The 20,441-nt window shown below is 35.3% G+C and overlaps 1 protein-coding gene and 1 long non-coding RNA gene across 5 annotated transcripts; both read right to left on the bottom strand.

The window, feature by feature from the left end:
* Nucleotides 1-318: 318 nt before the first annotated feature.
* Nucleotides 319-2,097, bottom strand: LOC122307898. 2 transcript variants are annotated; one of them, XR_006241852.1, is made up of 3 exons: nucleotides 1,794-2,097; nucleotides 1,196-1,701; nucleotides 319-951 (listed from the first exon to the last, which is right to left on the bottom strand). It is a non-coding gene; the product is annotated as an uncharacterized LOC122307898 (long non-coding RNA). The 2 variants fall into 2 exon arrangements; XR_006241851.1 differs by having other exon boundaries at nucleotides 1,196-2,097.
* A 541-nt stretch (nucleotides 2,098-2,638) lies between these two features.
* Nucleotides 2,639-20,411, bottom strand: LOC122308125 (probable LRR receptor-like serine/threonine-protein kinase At1g07650). Of its 3 annotated transcripts, XM_043121296.1 has the most exons (24): nucleotides 20,044-20,410; nucleotides 19,585-19,759; nucleotides 15,381-15,452; nucleotides 14,964-15,032; nucleotides 14,808-14,879; nucleotides 14,054-14,125; nucleotides 13,881-13,952; nucleotides 13,453-13,524; nucleotides 13,300-13,371; nucleotides 13,133-13,204; nucleotides 12,979-13,050; nucleotides 11,475-11,546; nucleotides 11,321-11,386; nucleotides 10,958-11,023; nucleotides 10,837-10,872; nucleotides 10,639-10,697; nucleotides 8,813-9,195; nucleotides 8,520-8,715; nucleotides 6,657-6,803; nucleotides 5,544-5,662; nucleotides 4,515-4,725; nucleotides 4,176-4,416; nucleotides 3,728-3,878; nucleotides 2,639-3,212 (listed from the first exon to the last, which is right to left on the bottom strand). In XM_043121296.1, exons 1-24 carry the CDS (start codon nucleotides 20,306-20,308, stop codon nucleotides 2,832-2,834), a joined length of 3,213 nt encoding a protein of 1,070 aa, XP_042977230.1. In that variant the 5' UTR covers nucleotides 20,309-20,410; the 3' UTR covers nucleotides 2,639-2,831. The 3 variants fall into 3 exon arrangements, with proteins under 3 accessions (XP_042977230.1, XP_042977231.1, XP_042977232.1); XM_043121297.1 differs by lacking the exon at nucleotides 10,958-11,023 and having other exon boundaries at nucleotides 20,044-20,411; XM_043121298.1 differs by lacking the exon at nucleotides 15,381-15,452 and having other exon boundaries at nucleotides 20,044-20,411.
* Between the last annotated feature and the right edge of the window lie 30 nt (nucleotides 20,412-20,441).

Genomic DNA, 20,441 nt, shown 5'->3' with positions numbered 1-20,441 from the left:
TGGAGCACGCCACATAAAGTAATAGAAAAACAATGGAAACAACAGTCTTTGGCAATTGAGCATCAGGACTAAGTTTTAGCATCTAGAGGTGTGACATGGGTTTAGCATTTTAGAGTTTCCTTTCAATAGTGGCTGTTTTAACAATGTCAATGAGCTAATTCGTCAAACTAAAATCACCACAGAATGCAATAATTCAAGAGTACAACCTCTGGACTGCATATTCTAATGCTTTCTATTCCATCTTTAGTAATAACTAAATATAAATCCGTGTGGAATCGATTTGATTATTTAAACCCTAAAAGCTACTAAACTATAACATAATAAAAAAAATTAAGTATATACGATAAAAGCATGAATAATTATATCGTTGAATCTTAAGAGTGAGCTTCAATATCTCATCCAGTACATTCCCTCCGCTAGAAACTTGTAACAAGTTTATGGCTTTCAGCTTGTTACAACAATTAATTAAAACATTCCTTCAAAGTTCTTGTTTCCAATTTAATTTCATGAATCCCATAGTTCAATTCTACACCCCATATGTCGACAACAATGCCCAATCTTGCATGCTAGTGCAAACCAGAAACTATTTTTCTCCAGCCTTGAGTTATAAATGGCCAAATCCTAGCACAATGTATTTAGGAAATATTAACCTTCATAACTCACTATAAGTATCTAAATTCTTCAAAACACTAGAAATTTTACAAAAAAAATTTCTCAATCAGTTCCCCATGTGATGGATGCAAAATTTACAATCCTGGACAAAGCTTTCCTTTTTCTCAAAGACCCAATCATTAACGATGAAACACTTCTTCACATCTTTTTGCAGCAAGTGAAAACCTCCAAAACTAAGGGAAAACATGAATGCGGTGTGATCAACGAACATCGACCAACTCTACATCAAACACAAGCCATGAATTTGGCGGTATCTTCCCAACACGTTCAGATCCATAGCTGCATAAGAAGATTTGAGTATCAATATTTCTTGATTTGGCCGCCCAAAGCTTTGTAGAGCGAAAACCATTATCGGACACAAAACAAGAAGGCAAGGGGGCGTGAACTAACAACACTTACCATACCATGCATCAATGAGTGAGAGAATGCCAAAAAAAAAAGCTATAGATGCTACAGTGCTCAAACTCAACAAGAAAATAGGATGTTAAAATGGAAAGCAAAAGATAGAACTACGATTGCATACCCCATAGATGGTGGAATTGTGAGTCTTCTTTTGTCCCCAATACGCATGCCTGAGGATTTTATATACGATTGTATACCCCATGGATGGTGGAATTCTAGAGAAGCACCGGGGAAGCTACACGCACGACGAAGAGGACGCAGACTCTCTCTCTCTCTTCAGATTTCACAACTGGGTTTTACTCTCTAATTTTTACTCAGCTCAAAGAGAATGCTAGATGCCTCTCTCTTCAGATTTCACAAACTGGGTTTTACTCTCTAGCTTTTACTCAGCTCATAGAGAAAGACGCGGACTCTCTCTCTTCTGTGATCGTAACTTTTACTCTCTCTGGTTTTTCAAGCTGAAATGCTAGATGCCTCGTGAAGAAGAAGATCCCCAACGAAAAAGGTGCAGACCTCTCTCTGCGGATTTTACTCTCTCTCTCTCTCTCTCTCTCTCTCTCTCTCTCTCTTCAGATTTCACAAAACATTTTTCTCTCTCTGGTAGTTTTTCATTTCAAGGACGCTAATCTGAGGAAAAAATGGAGGCGATGGGTCAGTCAGCTTCAATGGGTTCTGAATAAATCTGAGGTGAAAATGAAGAAATGTTTCAAGAATCTCACCAAACATGTTTGGGATACTGGGTTTTGAAGAACCGAATCACATCATCACCATCCAACGCGAATGCAAACCTTAGAGATACCCACGACTTCAACCGTGACTCAGAAATCCACTTCCACTCTCTCGCACAAACGTAGAAGACTAGGACCCTTGGAGCCGCAAACACAGACCTCAAAATGAAATGCTAGATGCCTCGTGAAGAAAAAGATCCTCAAGGAAGAAGATGCTGACTCTCTCTCTCTCTCTCTCTAGATACTCTCTCTCTCTTCAAATTTTGCAAATGGTTTTTCTCGCTCTGGTTTTAGTTTTTAGCATTCCACAGACAGCTGAAATCTGATTTCCTGCTTATTATTATTTTTATTTTAATAAAACGCCATGTCAGCCAAGAGGCCGCGTCCCCAGCACTGTTGCCTATAGCATTATTGAATTGTTAAACACCCTTTCTATTACATTCATTCTTGAAGGGCAATTTTCACACCCATTCTTTGTAAGATGAGAATGCTTGTTTTGCAAAGTTGAGAACTTTTACTGCTTCGATGTAACAGTACTATGGTAACTTCTGCCATTTATATGTTCTCAGAAATAGTACTTTGGTGTTCCATTAAAGGACTTCTTCCATATGAAACAAATAAATAAATTCCGGATGCAATATCTTTAAGCTAAAACAATTTCCGTAATCAGTTCAAATTTTATAATAAAAAAAAAACAATTTCTATAATCCCATAACACCAGTCATCTCCATTCTTCCCAGACTTGAATTTCTTTTCTTTTTCAGAACATTTGGGTTTTGCCATGCGTTAAACGTGCTAGTTACTTGTGCCTTTGAATATAAGAAGCAGTATCAACGTAGGTTAATAAGGCTTAATGTCGTATATCAGATTATAACATTCTTTTAATGTAAAATAGATTTGATATATCATATCAAGTCATATCAATTTATAAATTATTGTCTGATTAGATACCTCTTTCTGCAAAAGATGGCCATTCACAAGTCACCTGGTTTGATCTTTACAACTGTGCGTGCCATTATGATACAGAGATTACTCATCGGATTTAATGGAACTAACTTTTAAAAGCTGGCCAGTTTGCCCTGGTTCACTGTATGAACTGGAGGAATCGGTGCGTGTAACATCAATGCTGATGCTATTGGTTCTACTTGGATTCTGCCAGAAGTGTTTCCTTAAAGTCTTATATTTGGAATTGACGGCTGAAAATCCTGGATCAGAAAGTAGTTCTTGAACAGTAGTTCCACCTTCAAGCATGCTCACAACTTGGGACATCGTAGGCCTCAGGCTTGGGGATGCATTGGTGCAAAATAGAGCCACGTGCAGCATTACCATGGCTTGCTCTGAAGAATATTCTGAACCCAACGCTGGATCAACTAACTCCAATAGACTTCCTCTCTCTTGCAGGACATAGGCCTAGAAGAAGCCAAAACAAAAAAAAAAAAAACTGTTACCAATGAAATAAGTAACTAATTCATCCCAGAACATGACTCGCATCATTTATAGTTTAATAATTATAATGAATATGTTCTGAGAATAAGGAAACAAGCAATAACAATGAAAACAAGCAACAAGAATTCTATAATCAGAGATATAAGGGAGAAAAAGACAGAATAAACCATATCAATCACAACTTTTAAAGAATGCAATTGAGTATAAATTTGTGAATCAGTAATGCTAAGACTTGTGAGAAACATGGGTATCATTTGTTCATTAGCTAATTATGGGTACAATTAGCAAACTATTTGACAGTAAGAGAGAAAATCGAGCAGGGTATTGTTTAACAGGACACACACATACACGAGCTCATTGGTTTCACATATTTGCAACACTGGTCCTAGTCTCAATGTTTAGACAGTTAAAAAAGCCTAAACTAAATTAAGACCTTGAAAATTTTAAAAAGACAGAAATTCTGAAGCGAGTTGAATTACCCAATCTAGAAGGTAAACAAACTCTTCCTTTGGGCGATAGTTTGTGTTGCTCTTTCCACTGACTATTTCTAATGCAACAACTCCGAAGCTATAAACATCTGCTTTATTGGTCAAGTAACCACGCATTGCATATTCGGGAGCCATATAACCGCTGCAAAATCAAACAGCATAAGAAGTTTCATACAAAACCTGTAGTTTGAATCTTAAACTGTGACATGCATGGCAATGAGTCAAAGATCTCAAGGGCCTTGTAATGAGGAATTGAAAGCTAAAGGTATAAACACCTTGAAATTCTCTATATTATTTTTAATGTCTAAGCAATTGGAGGAAACTCAACTAGTTAAGTGCCTGCTTAAGTATAATATTCAAGCAAGTATGGAGCAGTATATAACTTAGTTTTCTCTGGAAAAAGAAGAAAGTTAGCGTTCTATGTTCTTAAGGCACTTACATGGTTCCAGCAACCCGGGTACTGATGTGGGTATTATCATCTTCACTTAACTTTGCCAAACCAAAATCAGAAATTTTAGCGTTGTAATCCTTATCAAGCAACACATTGCTTGTCTTTATATCCCTATGCACAATTTTTAACCTCGACTCCTCATGGAGGTAGACCAAACCTCTAGCAATACCTAAGCAAATTTTCTGCCTGGTAGGCCAGTCTAGCTTCAATCTGCAGAATGTGTCCTTCCCTGATTAAAATGTAAGCAATCAAATTTTCAGGGTCTTTAAAAACTAACAGCATGTGCTGTATGTGATATTCGCGTCTTAGATGGTAGAAGGTACTCACCAAAAAGAGCACGAGATAGACAATTATTTTCCATATACTCATAAATCAGCAATAACTGGTTTCCTTCAATGCAGCATCCATACAGCTTTACAAGATTTGGATGTTGTAGTGCTGAAATCATTCCAATTTCATTTACAAATTCTCGATTTCCTTGTTTAGATTTCGATGAGAGTTGCTTCACAGCAATTACAGTGCCATCTGATAACATACCCTATTTCAAAAAGAGTCTGATAAGACTTAGCATAACCAAATGAAAAACATGCAACTACCATTCGAATTTTATACCATTTGACTATCATATGTCCACAGCCTGCTTCTTTTTAATGAATTTTCACTCATTTTTTAGCATCGACTGTGTACCATCTTTTAGTGTCCAGAAATCTTGAGTTTTTATTGGAAGTCAATAAATAATTATGAATGCTCTTCAAATCTATTAATTATGTAATTTTCAAAGCATGTTCTTTTGCTTCTAATGAGTCACCTCATCACTCAATCAATTTTATTCATTATATTTTTTTAAATATTATTATTGAATAGTCATAAATTTGATAATTTAAGGTTAAAGTAATTTGAAAAGTCAGGTCAATAAATTTATGTAATTTAGAAGTTTAAAGATTGTTGACACTTCCACTTCTTTCTGATGTAACTGTCTTCTTTCTTCTATATTTCATTTATTAAAATTAATCAAGAAAGACCACATTCGGTTTATTCCATTATTAGCCACTTATTGCATGGTTACACGACTAGTGGCTCTAATGAACAGAACTTCTTGAAACCTTTCAAAAGTTGAAGCTGAACAATGACGATCAAATCGTGGAATTAGTTAAAGATATCTCATCCATTTGAAGTTTAGTTCCCCTATAATTTCTTTTGTACAGTTTCTGGCATAAATTCTTAATTTGAAAAATAAGGAAGAAAACAGGTTAAAAATATTTACAATTGTTCATCGCATAAATATTAATATGTCAATCATGTTTCTTTAACTTAGTTGCAATAGATTGGTTCTATACAATAGAACAAAAGAAATACCTTGTAAACACACCCGAAGCCACCTTCCCCAAGTTTGTTTGTTGGATCAAAGTTCTTGGTGGCGGCTCTGATCTGTCGTAATGTGAATAATCCTGTTTGCAGATCTATACCTCTAAGCTCTGGACAATACAGTACTGAGTGTCAATAGAGAGAAAATACTGTAAACAGTCTTCTATAATCTTTTGCTAATTCTGAATCCGTAATCTAGAGAGTGAGAGAGATGATTTTGAAATCTCACAGAACACGGACACTTTCAAGCAGATACACAAGATAAATTATGCTGTGGATTTTTTTCTTTCTAGAAGTTAACATAAATGTGACAAGTCAACTCACTTTTCTCAAAAATATCATGGGAATAAAAACTGTTACTGACATTGTAAGCAATCTTCATAGTTCATACACAAGAAAGATGGACAAAAACTCATTTTAATTGAAACGATACGTTAAAACATGGATTTTAAAGATTGTATAAGGTCATGCTTATGTGGACTGTTTGGGCTTGACCTGATTGTGCTGGTAAGGGTTTAAGGAGACAGCCAAATTGTATCAAATTTCGCAGGAAAAAGAAAAGAAAAAAAAAAAAAAAAAAGAGTTCTAGGCTTTCAAGATCGTATGTGAAATATAAATACGTTATAGCAGATACAAAACTCAAAACCATGCATAAAATGTATCCGATGAAGTCATCATAGCTTTCTCAAAAAATCATGGTATTGAAATTGCTACTGCCATTTTAAGACAACCATAATGCACATGCAGGAAAGAGAGACAAGATTTGAATCGTTCAGTTCAATACATCCACCCAAATAATAAATTATGACATCGATTTTCTAAGACTATTCAGTTTTGCTAATGTGGGCTACTTTATGCTTGACCTGGTCGTGCTTGTCTGTATGCTTTACAAAGTCCATGCATAGATAGAACAAGAAATACTGGAAGCTTCTTTATTAAGGTTAATTCCGTGTGATATATTGAAATCACAGAATATGTGGAATTGTGACATGATGCATTAGAAGGGGGAATAAATCATATTGTAGTTATGGGGTATGCAATTTTGGTTTTAGAGATGCCAATAAACAAAGATCTGAACTAGGATTCAATACAAATATTTCATACCTTTGTCAACAGAGATTTTGTCTCCCAGCCAGCCTTTCTTCCTCATGATACATAGGGCAAGAAAGATTAAAAATACTACCGCAGCCACTGTCCCAACCACTATTATTAAATACTTTTTATTGTCACCATCTGACGGAGGTTTGAAATCTGGAAGAAGAGGAAAATTTTCCAATCAACCAAATGAAGGGAACAACAAGATTCATTTAAAGGCAAACAGAAATGGTCTAGCCTCATAAACAAATCCCAAGCTTATTGGGCCTTTACTTTAGGTTTCAAAATTAATACTCACTAGTTGTACACCCAAGCAATTCGCAAGAAATTATTAAGTTATTTTATTTTATTTTATTCCCTTACCTCTCTCATTGTCATGAGAACCTTGACATACTTGTCAATTTATATGGAGAGAGGGGGGGAGTTTAAAAGAGAAATGAACCATCATGTTGCTTATCTATGTTGGTCATTGCACTTGGACCACTATAGCTCAGAAGAACAACCCAAAAGTCAAAGCTACAAGAGATGCATAGAAAATGGGCACATAGATGATAGCTTCGAATGTTAGTCTTGGCACTGGAGTCTCAGTTGCTGCAGTTTTTTGCGCAAAAGAGGTGGACACCAATACCACCAACAATGCCACAATGAGTTTCATCTCTAAGAGGGACACCAGTTTTGGATGTCAATGGACAGCGTTGCTGTCCGTTATTGTTCATTATTCTTTCCTTATACAACTCTTTCCTTATTTCTCTAGTTACCATTTGACAGATTGTAGCTTCCATGTATAGGGCTAGAATTAGGCGTATACCTATTTGTTTCCATGTATAGAATTGTTTGTAAAGTTATATAATATACAGAACTCTCAAGACCAAAGGATTCAGCCATTCTCACAAAGTTGACATTGGAAGCTTTTATGACCACTCAATCAGATGGGTTTTCGAGAAGAAGCTGCAGCGTTGTTTGGATTAGCATCAATGACTTCAAAGATTATAAGTGGCTATGCCTCTCCAAGATGGCAATGAAACCAATAATTACACCTTAAATAAAAGACCAAGATCTGTAGAGAAATAGGCAGAAGTGTAACAGACTTTCAATTAAGCTCAGAAACCAATCGGCCTGGAAACCGAATGGTGTTTAAGGAAATAAATTAATGCTGAGATAGTTATCCAATTGTTTTAATAACCTGGAAATCGAATAGTTTTTTATAACCTAAATTATGAAAATAAAAAGTGGTAACTCTGAGTAAGTATAAGAGAGGGCAAATGAAGTGGTAATAAAGGGGGAAAGTTGACGACAAGTGCAAAAGATGGGTAATAAAGTGGTAATAAAGGGTGGAAGTGTAAATGTATTTGTGTTATAATTAGGGAATAATAAGATAATTAAAAAATAAAAATAAAATAGATAAATGCTAAAGTGGAGCAATATTTTACAAAGAGGATGCTTCAGCTTTTGTAAATTGTAATAGATGTCAGTTTAATTGTTAAAATTGAAAATAAAAATAAATTTAGCAGCATTTTGTGTCAGAAAAAGAGTTTTATTATGGCCATTCTATAACTAGTTCTTGTCATCATATTGAACATATTGTACTTGCATGTGAAGCTCTTAAAAATCCTTGGACACTCTTTGAATTACCCAAGGTGCATTTGCAGGAAATTCCTTGCCTAGGGCCTGTGCACCCCTGGGATTTGTCGGGACGTTGTTCCTGGACACCCGATGCCAATCAAAAAAAAAAAATCCTTGGACAAGCATATTAAGAGCTTCACAACAAACTCTCTCTCTCTCTCTCTCTCATCATAAAATAAGACCTGTTTCATTTAAGTAAGAGGTAAAGTAACGATGTACCAGAAGAACTTAGATCTAAGAGTTACTTACTAGGGTCTACTGATATAGCTGATATGAGAGGACCATAAATTCCTCTAAGTGGGATGCCTGTTGTGCCTTTTCCAGCCCAGTAAAAGTGGATCTTTAGTGTCCGACTTGTAACAACAGCAGCAAATGACTTTACAAGTGGCTTTCCAGCTCCACCTGCCTCATCTTCTATATTGAAATTTTCCAGTACCAACTTGTCCTTTATTAAAAAAAATAGTAAGGCTTGTACTTGTTTGTTTAAAATGCACACAGGATAAAGTTTCTTTCTCATTTGGTGCATAATCAAGCTTGCTTACCTGAATGTAGACGTTAAATATACGTCTCCCAAGACTGTTAAAGGATCTGTCATTTGTGAAAATAATCTCTGCAAAGTGGAGTTTAACAGTGTAGTTCCCATTCATGAGACAGAGTCCATAGTATGTCAGCGAGAGAGGAGAAACGCGTGCTGTTGTGTAAAGTTCTGAATTGAGCATAGAGACATTGGACAGTGCAGAAGTATTGGTTTCAATGTAGATGTCTGCATCCATGTCATTGTCCATGAAGTTCCCAGTGCTGCTGAAAGCCCAGTTCTGACCCCAGTAAAACATTGAAGCACCTCTTTGTTCTCTGTCTGCTTCGTATCTGTTACCATTGACATTTGCTTCCTTACCACCACAATTAATGTGCAAGGAGTAAAGATCTGTTTAAGTTTGGATAATTTAAGAAAATATGTTAGAAAGAATATCCTCTCAAACATCCTATCTGTGAATATTGGAAGATAGACTTGCATTAGTACAAAATATCATTGTGTAGCAACAGCTCTCTATTCAGGCAGAATAAATGCGTGTTTCTAAATTTGTTGATTGAATCAACACTAAGGATCCAAACATTTACTCCATTTTAATACAATAGAAACCAGATCTAGCTCATACCATTCATATAAAATCAAACAGAATCCAAAAAGTGAAATCTGAATCTTTTGACTATGAGTGTATTTGTCAAGTGGAGGATGCTTTCTGTTAAGACATTAATATTAATAATAAAATTTACATTTTCCCATCAGCTTAAGCTTTTGGGACAAATGGTAGTTTCACATGGCATCAAAGCAGTGGTCCTGAGTTTGAATCCTGACTCTACACTTCACCCATTTAATTAAATATTTTACTTGTTGGGCCACTTAAAGGAGAGTATGGCCCACACGTGAAGGGAAGTGTTAAGACATAAATATAAATAATAAAATCTACTTCTTCCCATCAACTTAAGTTTTTGGGACAAGTGATGGTTTCACACTTTTGTGGCTATAATTGAGGATTAGGCACCCCTTTACTTGCGGTTTAGATTACATATCTAGTTCATGCTTCTTTGGAATATATCATTGTCTAGTAGTAAGTTGAGCGAATATATTTAGATTGGTTAATGCAAGAAATAGAAAATATAGGATGAGTAGGTCATTTGAGATCATTCAATCATTGAAAATCATTATTTATTTAGATAGTAGAAATTTGGTTGAGCTTTGCTGCATCTTTTTCTCCTCTTTGTTGTGAACCATAGTTCATCTTTTCCCTTTTTTCTTCCATCCTACCCTCATCAATATAGGCTGAAATATAAACTTCCTTTTTCATTTACTGCCTGTTGCACCTTTATACTGCTCTTCAACTTTCTAAGAAACAGTCCATTCTTTTTTCTTAAATATCATTTTCCAACTTTCCTGCAGCATAGGATGTCTAAGAAGGAACAAATTGGCATACACACTGTCAAATACAGTATTCTTCCAAATAGTTACATTCTTTATTGCTACACCAGGCCTCTTCCTTACTACCATGACAAAAACACAGAAGCTAAAATCCTAAAATTCTTCCTTTTCTTCTTGGGAGTGGAGTTTGGTTGAGGGTTTATTTATTAAATCCGTATTATTAAGTTCATACAGAGAATAAATGTTACTCAAAACAACTTCTGGAAGAAAAGTGAAACAAATCTTGGTCCAGATTGATAAACTCATGCTCATTATTCCAAGACGGTTGGGAGTGGAGTTTGGTTTATTTATTAAATCCGTATTATTAAGTTCATGCAGAGAATAAATGTTACTCAAAACAACTTCTGGAAGAAAAGTGAAACAAATCTTGGTCCAGATTGATAAACTCACGCTCATTATTCCAAGACGGGCATGGGAAACTCCTTTTTAGGCATGGATGAATTCGACTTCTGCAATAGATGATAGAGATGTTTGCAATTACATCTTAAATAAAAATACATCAAGACTGAAGCTATTATTCATAAATCACAAGCATTGAAGAATTCATACTGTTAGTAAGTGATTATATTATCCGGGAAAGAATCTTACAATTTATCCCCAGATGAGTAGCTCTCCACCAAGTTTCTGCAAAAATGGATCAAATGGTTGCTGTTTTTGTCACTCTATTCATTGTAATTGGTCAAAGAGAAACATAATAGATAACACTCACACACTCCCACGTGTACATTCTACTGGACCAGAGGTATCCCAAGTGAAGTTATTGTAAGAAACATCCCTGTATATCAAATACCAACGAATGAGAGAATAACCCAACTTTTCAATATATACTACAATAGTTGTTGCAAGCCTTTTTTTTCTTCAAGTTGGATCCAGAGGGATCAAAGTTTTGAAGAAAATGTATTATTTGACTCGCATGGTAAATCGTACTTTTCACTTCGAAATATTACAAGCTACTCCAAACGCAACCAGATCAATGTGGAATGAAGCAACTACCAAATTGGTATTATAATTATATCTAAAGGCATACAAATGGAGGTGGAAATGTGAGAAGAAGTGTCAAGGGAGTACATACACATTCTTGTTTCTTCCCAGGAGCCATTCAGGTATACTTCCAGTGAGCTTGTTTCCTGTTAAATACCTAGGACAAAGCCACATTCACATCTTATATGCAGTGTTAATGAGATTGTGAACAGATAAAGAATTTTGTTGATTGGACATTCACTCACATGAAATCTACTTTTTCAAGCAGGACAAAGGAGACTGGAATTCCACCAGTCAAGTCATTAAAGCTGAGGTCTCTACATTAATAAAGTAAAGTGGACATTAGTTTCTACCATAAAGAGAAATATCCAACCTTTATATAGATGTCTGAAGAATACTAGACGAATGGAGGGTGGGAAATGTTAACCAGAGCAATCATGTAATTGTACCCAACTTAACCAATTGAAGAAAATCTTAGGACTGGAACCAGAAAGCTTTAATGAGAATCATACAAATCCAAGATCGATACCATGTCAGATTCAATTATTTCAAGAGGAAAGTATAATCAATAAGAAAATTACTACATTATTTTAGCTTGGCCATAAAAACTCATTTGTATTTTTACATTTCCACCTCTTCAGGACAGAAGAAGTTCTAATACTCTTGAAAGGATAGAAATTGCCAGGATACAGGAGGTCTGAAATCCCTATGACATGATGAAAAAGGGCATAACCTGCAGAAAGAAATTCTGGCAGTGTATGCTTATCACTACTAGCCTAAGTAATATCCACCTTTTCCAAAATCAAATAAAAATTATCGTTGTCCCTTGAATTTTTGTCTGGGTGCTTCTCTCGGGGATAACAGAATTGGACAAGAAGGCCATCCTGCATGCCTGTTATTGCATTGAATATTTTGGAAAGCAACCTGAACATCTACAGCTTGCAATCCATGAGTTGTTCTCTTTCTGAAAGAGATCAAACATCTTGTTCAAGGTGATTCACCTATCCCTCCATGCCCACTTGTCTTCTTGCTAGGGAAACTGATCTAGTAACCAATTATTGGATGAAAGAAATATCAGGTTGAGCGGTGATTTTTTTTCTTAGACAGGCCTCCATTGCTAAGACGAGATCAAGAAAAAATTTGAAATGGTTGAACTTGAAGAAAACTGGACCTCCAAAAATTCTTTAAGTCATTGGGTTTGAAACTAACTGTTAAGAACCCAAAATATTTCACATGATTTCTTTGGACCTCCAACATTTCTTTGTTTCAGTAGGCTCTAAGACCAATTGCTAAGAACATGAAATATTTTTATCAGATTCTTAGTACAGAATCTTGACAATAAAGAGGAAATTAAATTTCTTGTCTTCGAGGAGCCTAGACTCCTTCATACAGTAGCACTGTATTTTCTGAATGATAATGATATGTACTTTTATCCAAAAAAAAAATCTAAACCCCCAGTGCTTCTTCCTGATAAATAACAGGACCCAATCAAAGAAAAGTTCCCGACTTGTTAACATTAAATACTAATTACAGTTAATTGATAACAACTTACCATGCCAATGTATTGAAGGACTATAAAAATGTTGTGTAGCATGGATCCAGGTAATATGAATGAAAAAGACCAATACCATAATCACCTTTCTCTGACCTATATAATGTTCTAATTTCTATGCAATCTTGACAGATTATGGTGTTTAAAAAAACATGACTATTCAGAAGTTCATTAGAGTCATCTCTTGAAGTACTTACAAACTTTTAAGTTTTTTCATATCCCCAATATATCCTGGGATCTCTCCATAAATTTGGCACTTCCGCAGTATCCTGTATTGCAATATTGGAGTTACTATAAGTGCCTTAATTTTAGAGTAGGAGATGAAGAAAATAGAGTGGGAATTCAACTTACAACATCTTGATAGATTCCATATTACTCAATAGTGGGAAAGTAGACCCTCTGCCTTTTAAGTCAGTTATCCTCCTAAAAATCATAGAAGAATATAAACTGCCACTCGTATATATCTTTCTTTTTTCATGTTTTTAAGCAAATAAATGAAAAGGTAGTACAATTCTTACAGATCACTTAAGCTTGTTAAGGCAGAAATGGTTGAAGGTATTGGCCCCTCAAGAGAGCAACCTTCAAAATGCCTGTGACATATATTAGACTTCTATGTTATCAATAGTAGCATGCTATGAATGCAGTAAGAAGGCTATATTGTGGACGCTTACAGTTTTTCAATCTTAGTCCAGTTGCTAATGAAATCAGGTATCTTTCCAGAGAAGTTATTGTCGCTTACCCTCCTAAAATGTATCATAGAAACAAATATTAGAAGTCACTGAGGAAACATCATTGTTTAATGCACCTATTACATGGTAAACTTTAACGAGAAGAGCTTAAAAAGAATTAAATCACAATTTCCAATAAAAATGTATGTTATGGAATGGTTGGAGCCTCAAACGGAGATTTATATTTAGCATAAGATAATAATTATATATTTTCTTTTTCTTTTCTTTTCGTAACTTGGCATTATGAAAATTTTATAATGCACTGCGACAAGAGCTGGCTGTTCATATATATGGCCCAGATGTCTATTCCAGCTGGGTTTTATCACACTGGGTTAAAAAATATCATGAATTGAATGGAGGTGCTCACTTACATATCAGTCAAGTTGGTTAACTTGGCAAGCTCATTCGGCAATTCTCCTGAGAAAGCATTTGAGGACAGGGTACTGCAAAAAGATAATGATGAAGTCCAAAATATAAGTAACATGGATATCGCTAATGATCCATTTTAAAGATTAATATAGTGAAGAGGGCAAGTAAGATTTACAGTTTTTGTAAATTGATCAACTTTCCAATTTTAGGTGGAATGGGTCCCGAAAATCTGTTTCCTTCGATGCTCCTGTAATATGTATAAATTATTATAACTTCTAGAAAAAGTGTATGAAGATGGTTTGAAGCCATTCATAGAACTGGAAATATAAAAGTAGCCATATGAAGCCCCCGTGACAAAGTTGTTTAACCGGTTCCACATGTGAATTAGATTCACCCGTACAGCTCAAGTCTCTTATATTATACAAGAGTCATGTTTTGCTCTAGATTCCATACCAAAGAATTCTGATATCATTATCTCCTTAAAAACTATATCAATTAGAAATGGATTTATGTATTGTTTCACATTAGCCCCAATAAATGGGTTGGGTAGGCATCTATATTAATTGATATAGTAAGGTCACAAAGAGGTCACAAAGAGTTTAGAGGCCTGAGTCCACAGCACACAAACCCTAAGCGGCCATACCTTAACTCTAGTGACTTGAATAATTGTACACTACAAGCAAGGTTTATCAGAGTAACAAAACTATTCCGGCACATGATATTTTGTAAAACCACACACTACCTTGTTTTATCTGAAAAAGTTTAAAAAATTATAATTCAACAATATTTAACAGATATGATCATAAGCAGTTTCCCCCTTTTTGTTGTGAAATGATGAAGTCTGACCTGAACCATCAGCATCTAACTTATCATAGCTGTGACATATTGATTATGAATGTGAAAACAAACAAAGAAGGATTTCAACATACAAGTTTGTGAGGGTGGTGATGTTGGTAAGAACTGTTGGGAAGGGACCTGACAAGCTGTTCCCCATTAAAGAGCTGCATATGAAATTAACATAGAGCATCACCTGTTGATATACTTTTTGAGTAGTAATAGAAGGAAATGTAGGAGAAGCTGCTTACAGCTCGACCAAGTGCATTATACCCCATTGGGAAGGTATGGAACCAGTAAGGTAGTTCCGACTGAGATCCCTGCATGAAAGGAAGTGTTTGGAAGATGGAAAAATATAGTTGCAAGTATAATTGTGCACTAATCTGAACACTAATGTGATGTGATTGGTCAAAAAGTAGATTTTATTGAAAACAGTGTTAATTTAAGTATGAATAAATCAGTATTGGTACACAGTTAGTGCGCAACTGTGCTTGTATGTAGCAAAACTCTTAGAAGATTACCCAGTTGGCTATCGCCTTTTAATATAGATGCAAGCATAGAAAAAATGGATATGAAGTCATTACTTGGTTCACATATTTTTTATAAGTAAATGTGTTTGCTATGTAATTGGTTCGAATTAGAGGAAAATACTGTTTTTTTTTTCTTACAGTTGATGGAGGTACCGAAGCTTGGAAAACTCCGGTGGCAAAGTACTCGATAGATTTTGTGCCTTCAAAGCTCTGCATATATCTCGAAAGTAAATAAGACAAGCATTGCATGTATATCTAAAAAAACTACTTCACACTTAATCCAGAGAGTGCCGCTAAAATGTCCTTCAAAATCTCTCGCATAGGTTGAAATTTGGTTTTGAATTTAATAAAGCGGGAAAGGCTTCAAAGTATTTTGTGCATATGCTTCAACACTTCATAGAAAGGAAGAAAACCATTACTGAATTAAAAAGAAAGCTAATTCTCATTCTTAAGGCATCACCATTTTTCTTTTTCGAGAACCGTGATACAAAGACTGGATGGGTACAGACCATCACATCAGTTTCTCAAATATATATAAATACTAGGTGAAGGGTACCACTCCACCTCTTACAAATATTATTTGAAATTTGAAGAGATAAAAAATAAGTGATATTTTCAAAAGACTACAGGAGGAAAGTATTAGGAATTGGAGTCAAGCAAAAAAGGAAAATGATAAACTTACTTTTTATTTATAATTTGTATACAAATATATAGGAAAATAATATTATTTTAAATTTTATTTTGACTTTATTGATGATTTGATGTGTTTAAATATAATATAAAAATATTATTATATTTAAAATTATTTATAAGTTGTAAATGAGTTGGTGGTGTATCATTACCCAGCAAAAAATGCTTGCACCTTAAGGCTAGCAAATATAGTTCAAATCCTAGGGTGAGCTACAACAACTCGCACATAAAGCAAATAAAAGTGCTCACACTCAAGACGAGGACCGTGAAAAGTAACAAAGCATATCCCTTGAAAAGCAACAGTGCTCACCGCACCGTGAAGGAGTGAGCATAAAGGTTCAGCAGAGGACAAATAGAAGCACTTGCCTAGGTCAGTGGATGAAAGTGCTCACAACTCGAAAGGTGAGCAAAAATGCCCGCCACCTCAAATATTGGGGCAAGCAAAGAATGCTCAAACTTGGGGTGAGCAAAAGTGAAAAACTTGGGGTGAGCAAAAGTGAAGGACATGTACCGTGAAAGAGCATGAAGCTTTATCCAAGGTGCTCACCACCAAGGCAAGCACGAGATGACAAAGTGCTTCCCCCAATGTGAGCACCATGGAGAGGGGTGAGCAAAACTGGTTGACCTAAGGTTCGCACCCTGTGCGAGCACCATGAGGAGCAACGAAGCTAGCCCCCTCAACTAGCACTGTAAAGGAACATGAAGGATTGGATAGGGGATAGCAAAAGCACTCACCTGGGTGTGAGGGCAAGCAAAAGTGCTTGCACTCTAAAGGGTGAGCAAAAATGCTTACCACCTCGACTCTTGGGGTGAGAAAAGAATGCTCGAACCCGAGGCAAGCACCATAAAGAGCAATAGTGAAGGACATGCACCGTCAAGGAGCATGAAGGTTTGTCCAATGGTGAGCAAAAGTGCTCATCTTTGCACAGGATGGCAAAGTGCTCCCTCCCTTGCCCCCCCTTCCCCAGCGGCAAGCCAAAAGAGCTCGACTCTGGAGACGACCAAAAAATACTTGCACCCAACTGAGCAAAAGTGCTCACCACCTAGGCGATGCATCATGAGAGGCAAAATTCTCCTTACCTTGGTAAAATGGTCTATCCTTGGGTCAATTTTGACCCGCAATGGGTTTGTGGTCCACCTCTATCACAAGTCCTGTCAATGCGACTCAATATTGCAACATCCATCTTTGTTGTGGGTCATGCCATGGTCAATCTCTATCATGGGTTATGCCATTGTCCATCTCTTTCATGATCGTGGGTGTTGTCATCCATCTCTACCATGGTCCTGGGATCTCTTAACTCTGTCGTGGGCCATTGGGTCAACTCTATCATGGGTCTCCAATTCTAGTTCTAGAGATTTCTAGTTGTCGATAGTTCTAGAGATTTCAGTTTGATTTGGATTAGGGTTGTTTCTTTCTAATTTGATTTGTTATATGGGTATTTTAATCCTTCGAATAGGTAATAAGGACATTTTAGCCTAACCCAAGTCTCTTACAATGGCACTTTGTCGGATCACAGTATCTGTGGTAAGGGCATTTTAGTCCAACCTGGGATCTTAGTCAAACATGGGATCTATAGAGAGATATCTTGGTCTAAGTCCATCACATAAATTCCTACTTAGTAGACTCTAAACTTGCTCTTTTATTACAAATAGATCAAGTACATAAATGGATACCCTTTTCACAATCATTTTTATAACTATATTTTAAATAAAATGCATATTATAAAATAACTTATAAAATAATTATAAAAATATTATTATGTTATAAAATATCATACTTTTAAAATATGGTTGGCAAAATAATTGTGTATTTACCAGTAATCTTCTATTTCTAACGAGAGAAATTGATCAAAATGCTTTCATAGAAAAACAGTATGGGTGACAATATGTGACATAACCCACGAATCCAATACAAATAGGCTACAAATTAATGGGTTTATATATAATGTTAACGGGTTCGAATCAAAACGGGTTGACCTATTAAAACACGATTTATAAACGGGTCAACCCGCTTAACCTGAAATCAACTTGTTTTGATTAATTATGTTGACTTATTTTTAATTAATTATTAAACGGGTGACACGATACGATCCGTTATCTAAGTGGATTATATTAGAATTTGAAAGTTTGATACGTTTAGCATAACGGGTCGGGTTCATATTGATTTATATAATCAAATGTTCATAACTTGACATGATCCAAAAATATGAATTGCGACTCCTAAAATACGACGCCCGTTGATCCAAGAAAATAAAAAGGAAAAACAAAGTGTGGATACAACCTATCAAGATGACAGTAGAAAACAGATATTCGATCTATCTATACCTAAGAATTGCGAAAACAGAGCAAAATGTCCATAAAACATTTTGACCAGCAACTGCATGGTGTCACCAAGTTTCGTTGACTTAAACCCATAATTACAAATATTTTTAGAGTTTTTTACATAAAAGTAAAGCCGCGTACTAATCTGCGTACCAATACTGCTTCATTCATACTTAAAATTTAAATTAATACTATTTTCAATAAAATCTACTTTTTGACTAATCACATTAAATTAATGTACAGATTAATACAAAATTGTACTTGTAATTAGATTTTTCCATATTTTTAAGGCCACCATGGACTGAAATTTTGTTTCTAGATGGAGAAGCAGCTTCTCCGAAGACTTCCAAACCCTAATAATCATCAACTTTTCACCTCATTGGGATTCAGAAATATTTTCAACTCGTCTTAACTCATTATTACAAGTTTTTCATACAAAAAATAATAAACAATTCAATTTTTTCAAATTTCAATTCAACTTTTTCAAATTCTAATTCAATTTTTTTAAATTTCAAAATAATAATAATATTTTATTCAATTCATCTAAAACTATCTCATTTTATCTTATCTCTTAATTCAAACTACAAACTTCTTATATAAAGCATTTTACAAATTTCAAAAAAGACAAATTTCTTTGTAAAAGAAGAAAATTTTATTAATAAAAATTAATTTTAAGTGAAGTTTACTTTTATACGACAACTTTATGAAATTTATCGTCTACTTGGAGCAGAACAACTCAACTGAAAATTCTCGGCCTTACCCGACAACCTTTTCCAAAGTCAATCGACCCAAACCCGATTTGTGGATTGCAAGGTTCGGTCTTTCGTTGACATGTGGATTGTAAAACCCAACTCCTCTACGACGTAGGAAATACTTCAGCGCCGATTCCGAGAAAATATAAGATGAAAAAGCTCACCGACATGCCGCTCAACTCCATAGTCGACATGTTGTGTGCAAAAACCAAACGCTCTACTATTCCAAGTGACAACTAGTTGATAGAGTAATTCTTACGTATATTTTATTATATTTTATTGATGTAAGAGATAAAAATAATGAAATCAATCATACTAATTAAATATATAAAAAATAGATTTTAAAGTAGTTTATATTTTAGTTACAAGTTTTATTGCCTAATAAAAAAGGTTAGTGGATCATTATTTTTCCCACGAACAGAAGATAAGATATTAACTTTAAAATAATTATACAGAAAATTTTTATAATTTAAAATAGATAATATTTTTGTAAAAGGAAAACAAAAATAGCTATCTATAAACAAAGAGGAAGCAAAGCATGCGAAAAAGCAAAAGGGGAAAGAGAATTAGAGATATACATCCTTACGACATGGCAGGAGCTGTTGTTCAAGGTACAGTCACATGTCACGGTGCTCTCGACGCCTTTCCTTTCATCCCCCAATACCCACCAATTCCCTTCTCCACTGCAGGGATCTATCTCAAAATCCCAATCTTTCTTTCCCAGTTTCTTCCCTATCTCTTTCAGTGTCTCCACTGCTCCATACAAACAAACCCAGAAAGAATAAGTATTGAAACAATCTTTTTGCACAAAAAGAAAGAAAAATTATGAAGATTTTAAGAGCTGATCAATTTAGCTGGGACTGATTTTTCAATGATCACAGGCTGTTAGAGCAAAGATTTGATTGAGAATGATGCAAAAATATGGAATAGTAGAACTGAGCTGATTCTGCAATAACAAAATGAATCACCAACTTCTGCTTTCTTTTCTTTGCTATCTAATAGATCAAATAGGGTGTGAAGTTGACAAACTTTGATACCTTCATCACTGTGAAGCTTTGCAGTAGCAGCCAATCCAAATGTTTCAAATGAAAACAATGCAGTGGAGAAGATGACAAGTGCAAGAAACAGCTTTGGAATTGCAAAATCAGCCTCCATTTGGATATTGAATTTTGCTGAAGGCCAGCTTTTGAACGAGAGAGAGAGAGAGAGAGAGAGAGAGAGAGAGAGAGAGAGAGGTCTGAGTCGGAAAGAGTTACAAGATGCTGGACGACAATGGAGATACAGATTAATGACATTGATCATTCACTACTGTGTCGTTCACTATCCTTTGCCATTTGTCTTTTCCAAAAGATCCGCGTGGAAAATGTTGACCACTGGGGTTGAGCTTGTTTCATATTTTTTTGGATGTCAGAAGCTGCTTGCATGATCCAGAACT

Source organism: Carya illinoinensis, chromosome 4 (assembly GCF_018687715.1).
Source record: "Carya illinoinensis cultivar Pawnee chromosome 4, C.illinoinensisPawnee_v1, whole genome shotgun sequence".
Lineage (NCBI taxonomy): Eukaryota > Viridiplantae > Streptophyta > Magnoliopsida > Fagales > Juglandaceae > Carya > Carya illinoinensis.
This window is presented reverse-complemented; position numbering and strand designations above follow the sequence as displayed.

Bases quoted from the DNA above. Each gene is read 5' to 3' on its own strand.
- LOC122308125 (XM_043121296.1), bottom strand. From the start codon at position 20,308: ATGATCAATGTCATTAATCTGTATCTCCATTGTCGTCCAGCATCTTGT. The intron at 14,126-14,807 runs GTATGTTGAAAT...TACATATTACAG, and splicing joins ATCACCACCCTCACAAACTT to GAGCATCGAAGGAAACAGAT. The intron at 8,716-8,812 runs GTAAGCAAGCTT...TTTTTAATAAAG, and splicing joins TATTTAACGTCTACATTCAG to GACAAGTTGGTACTGGAAAA.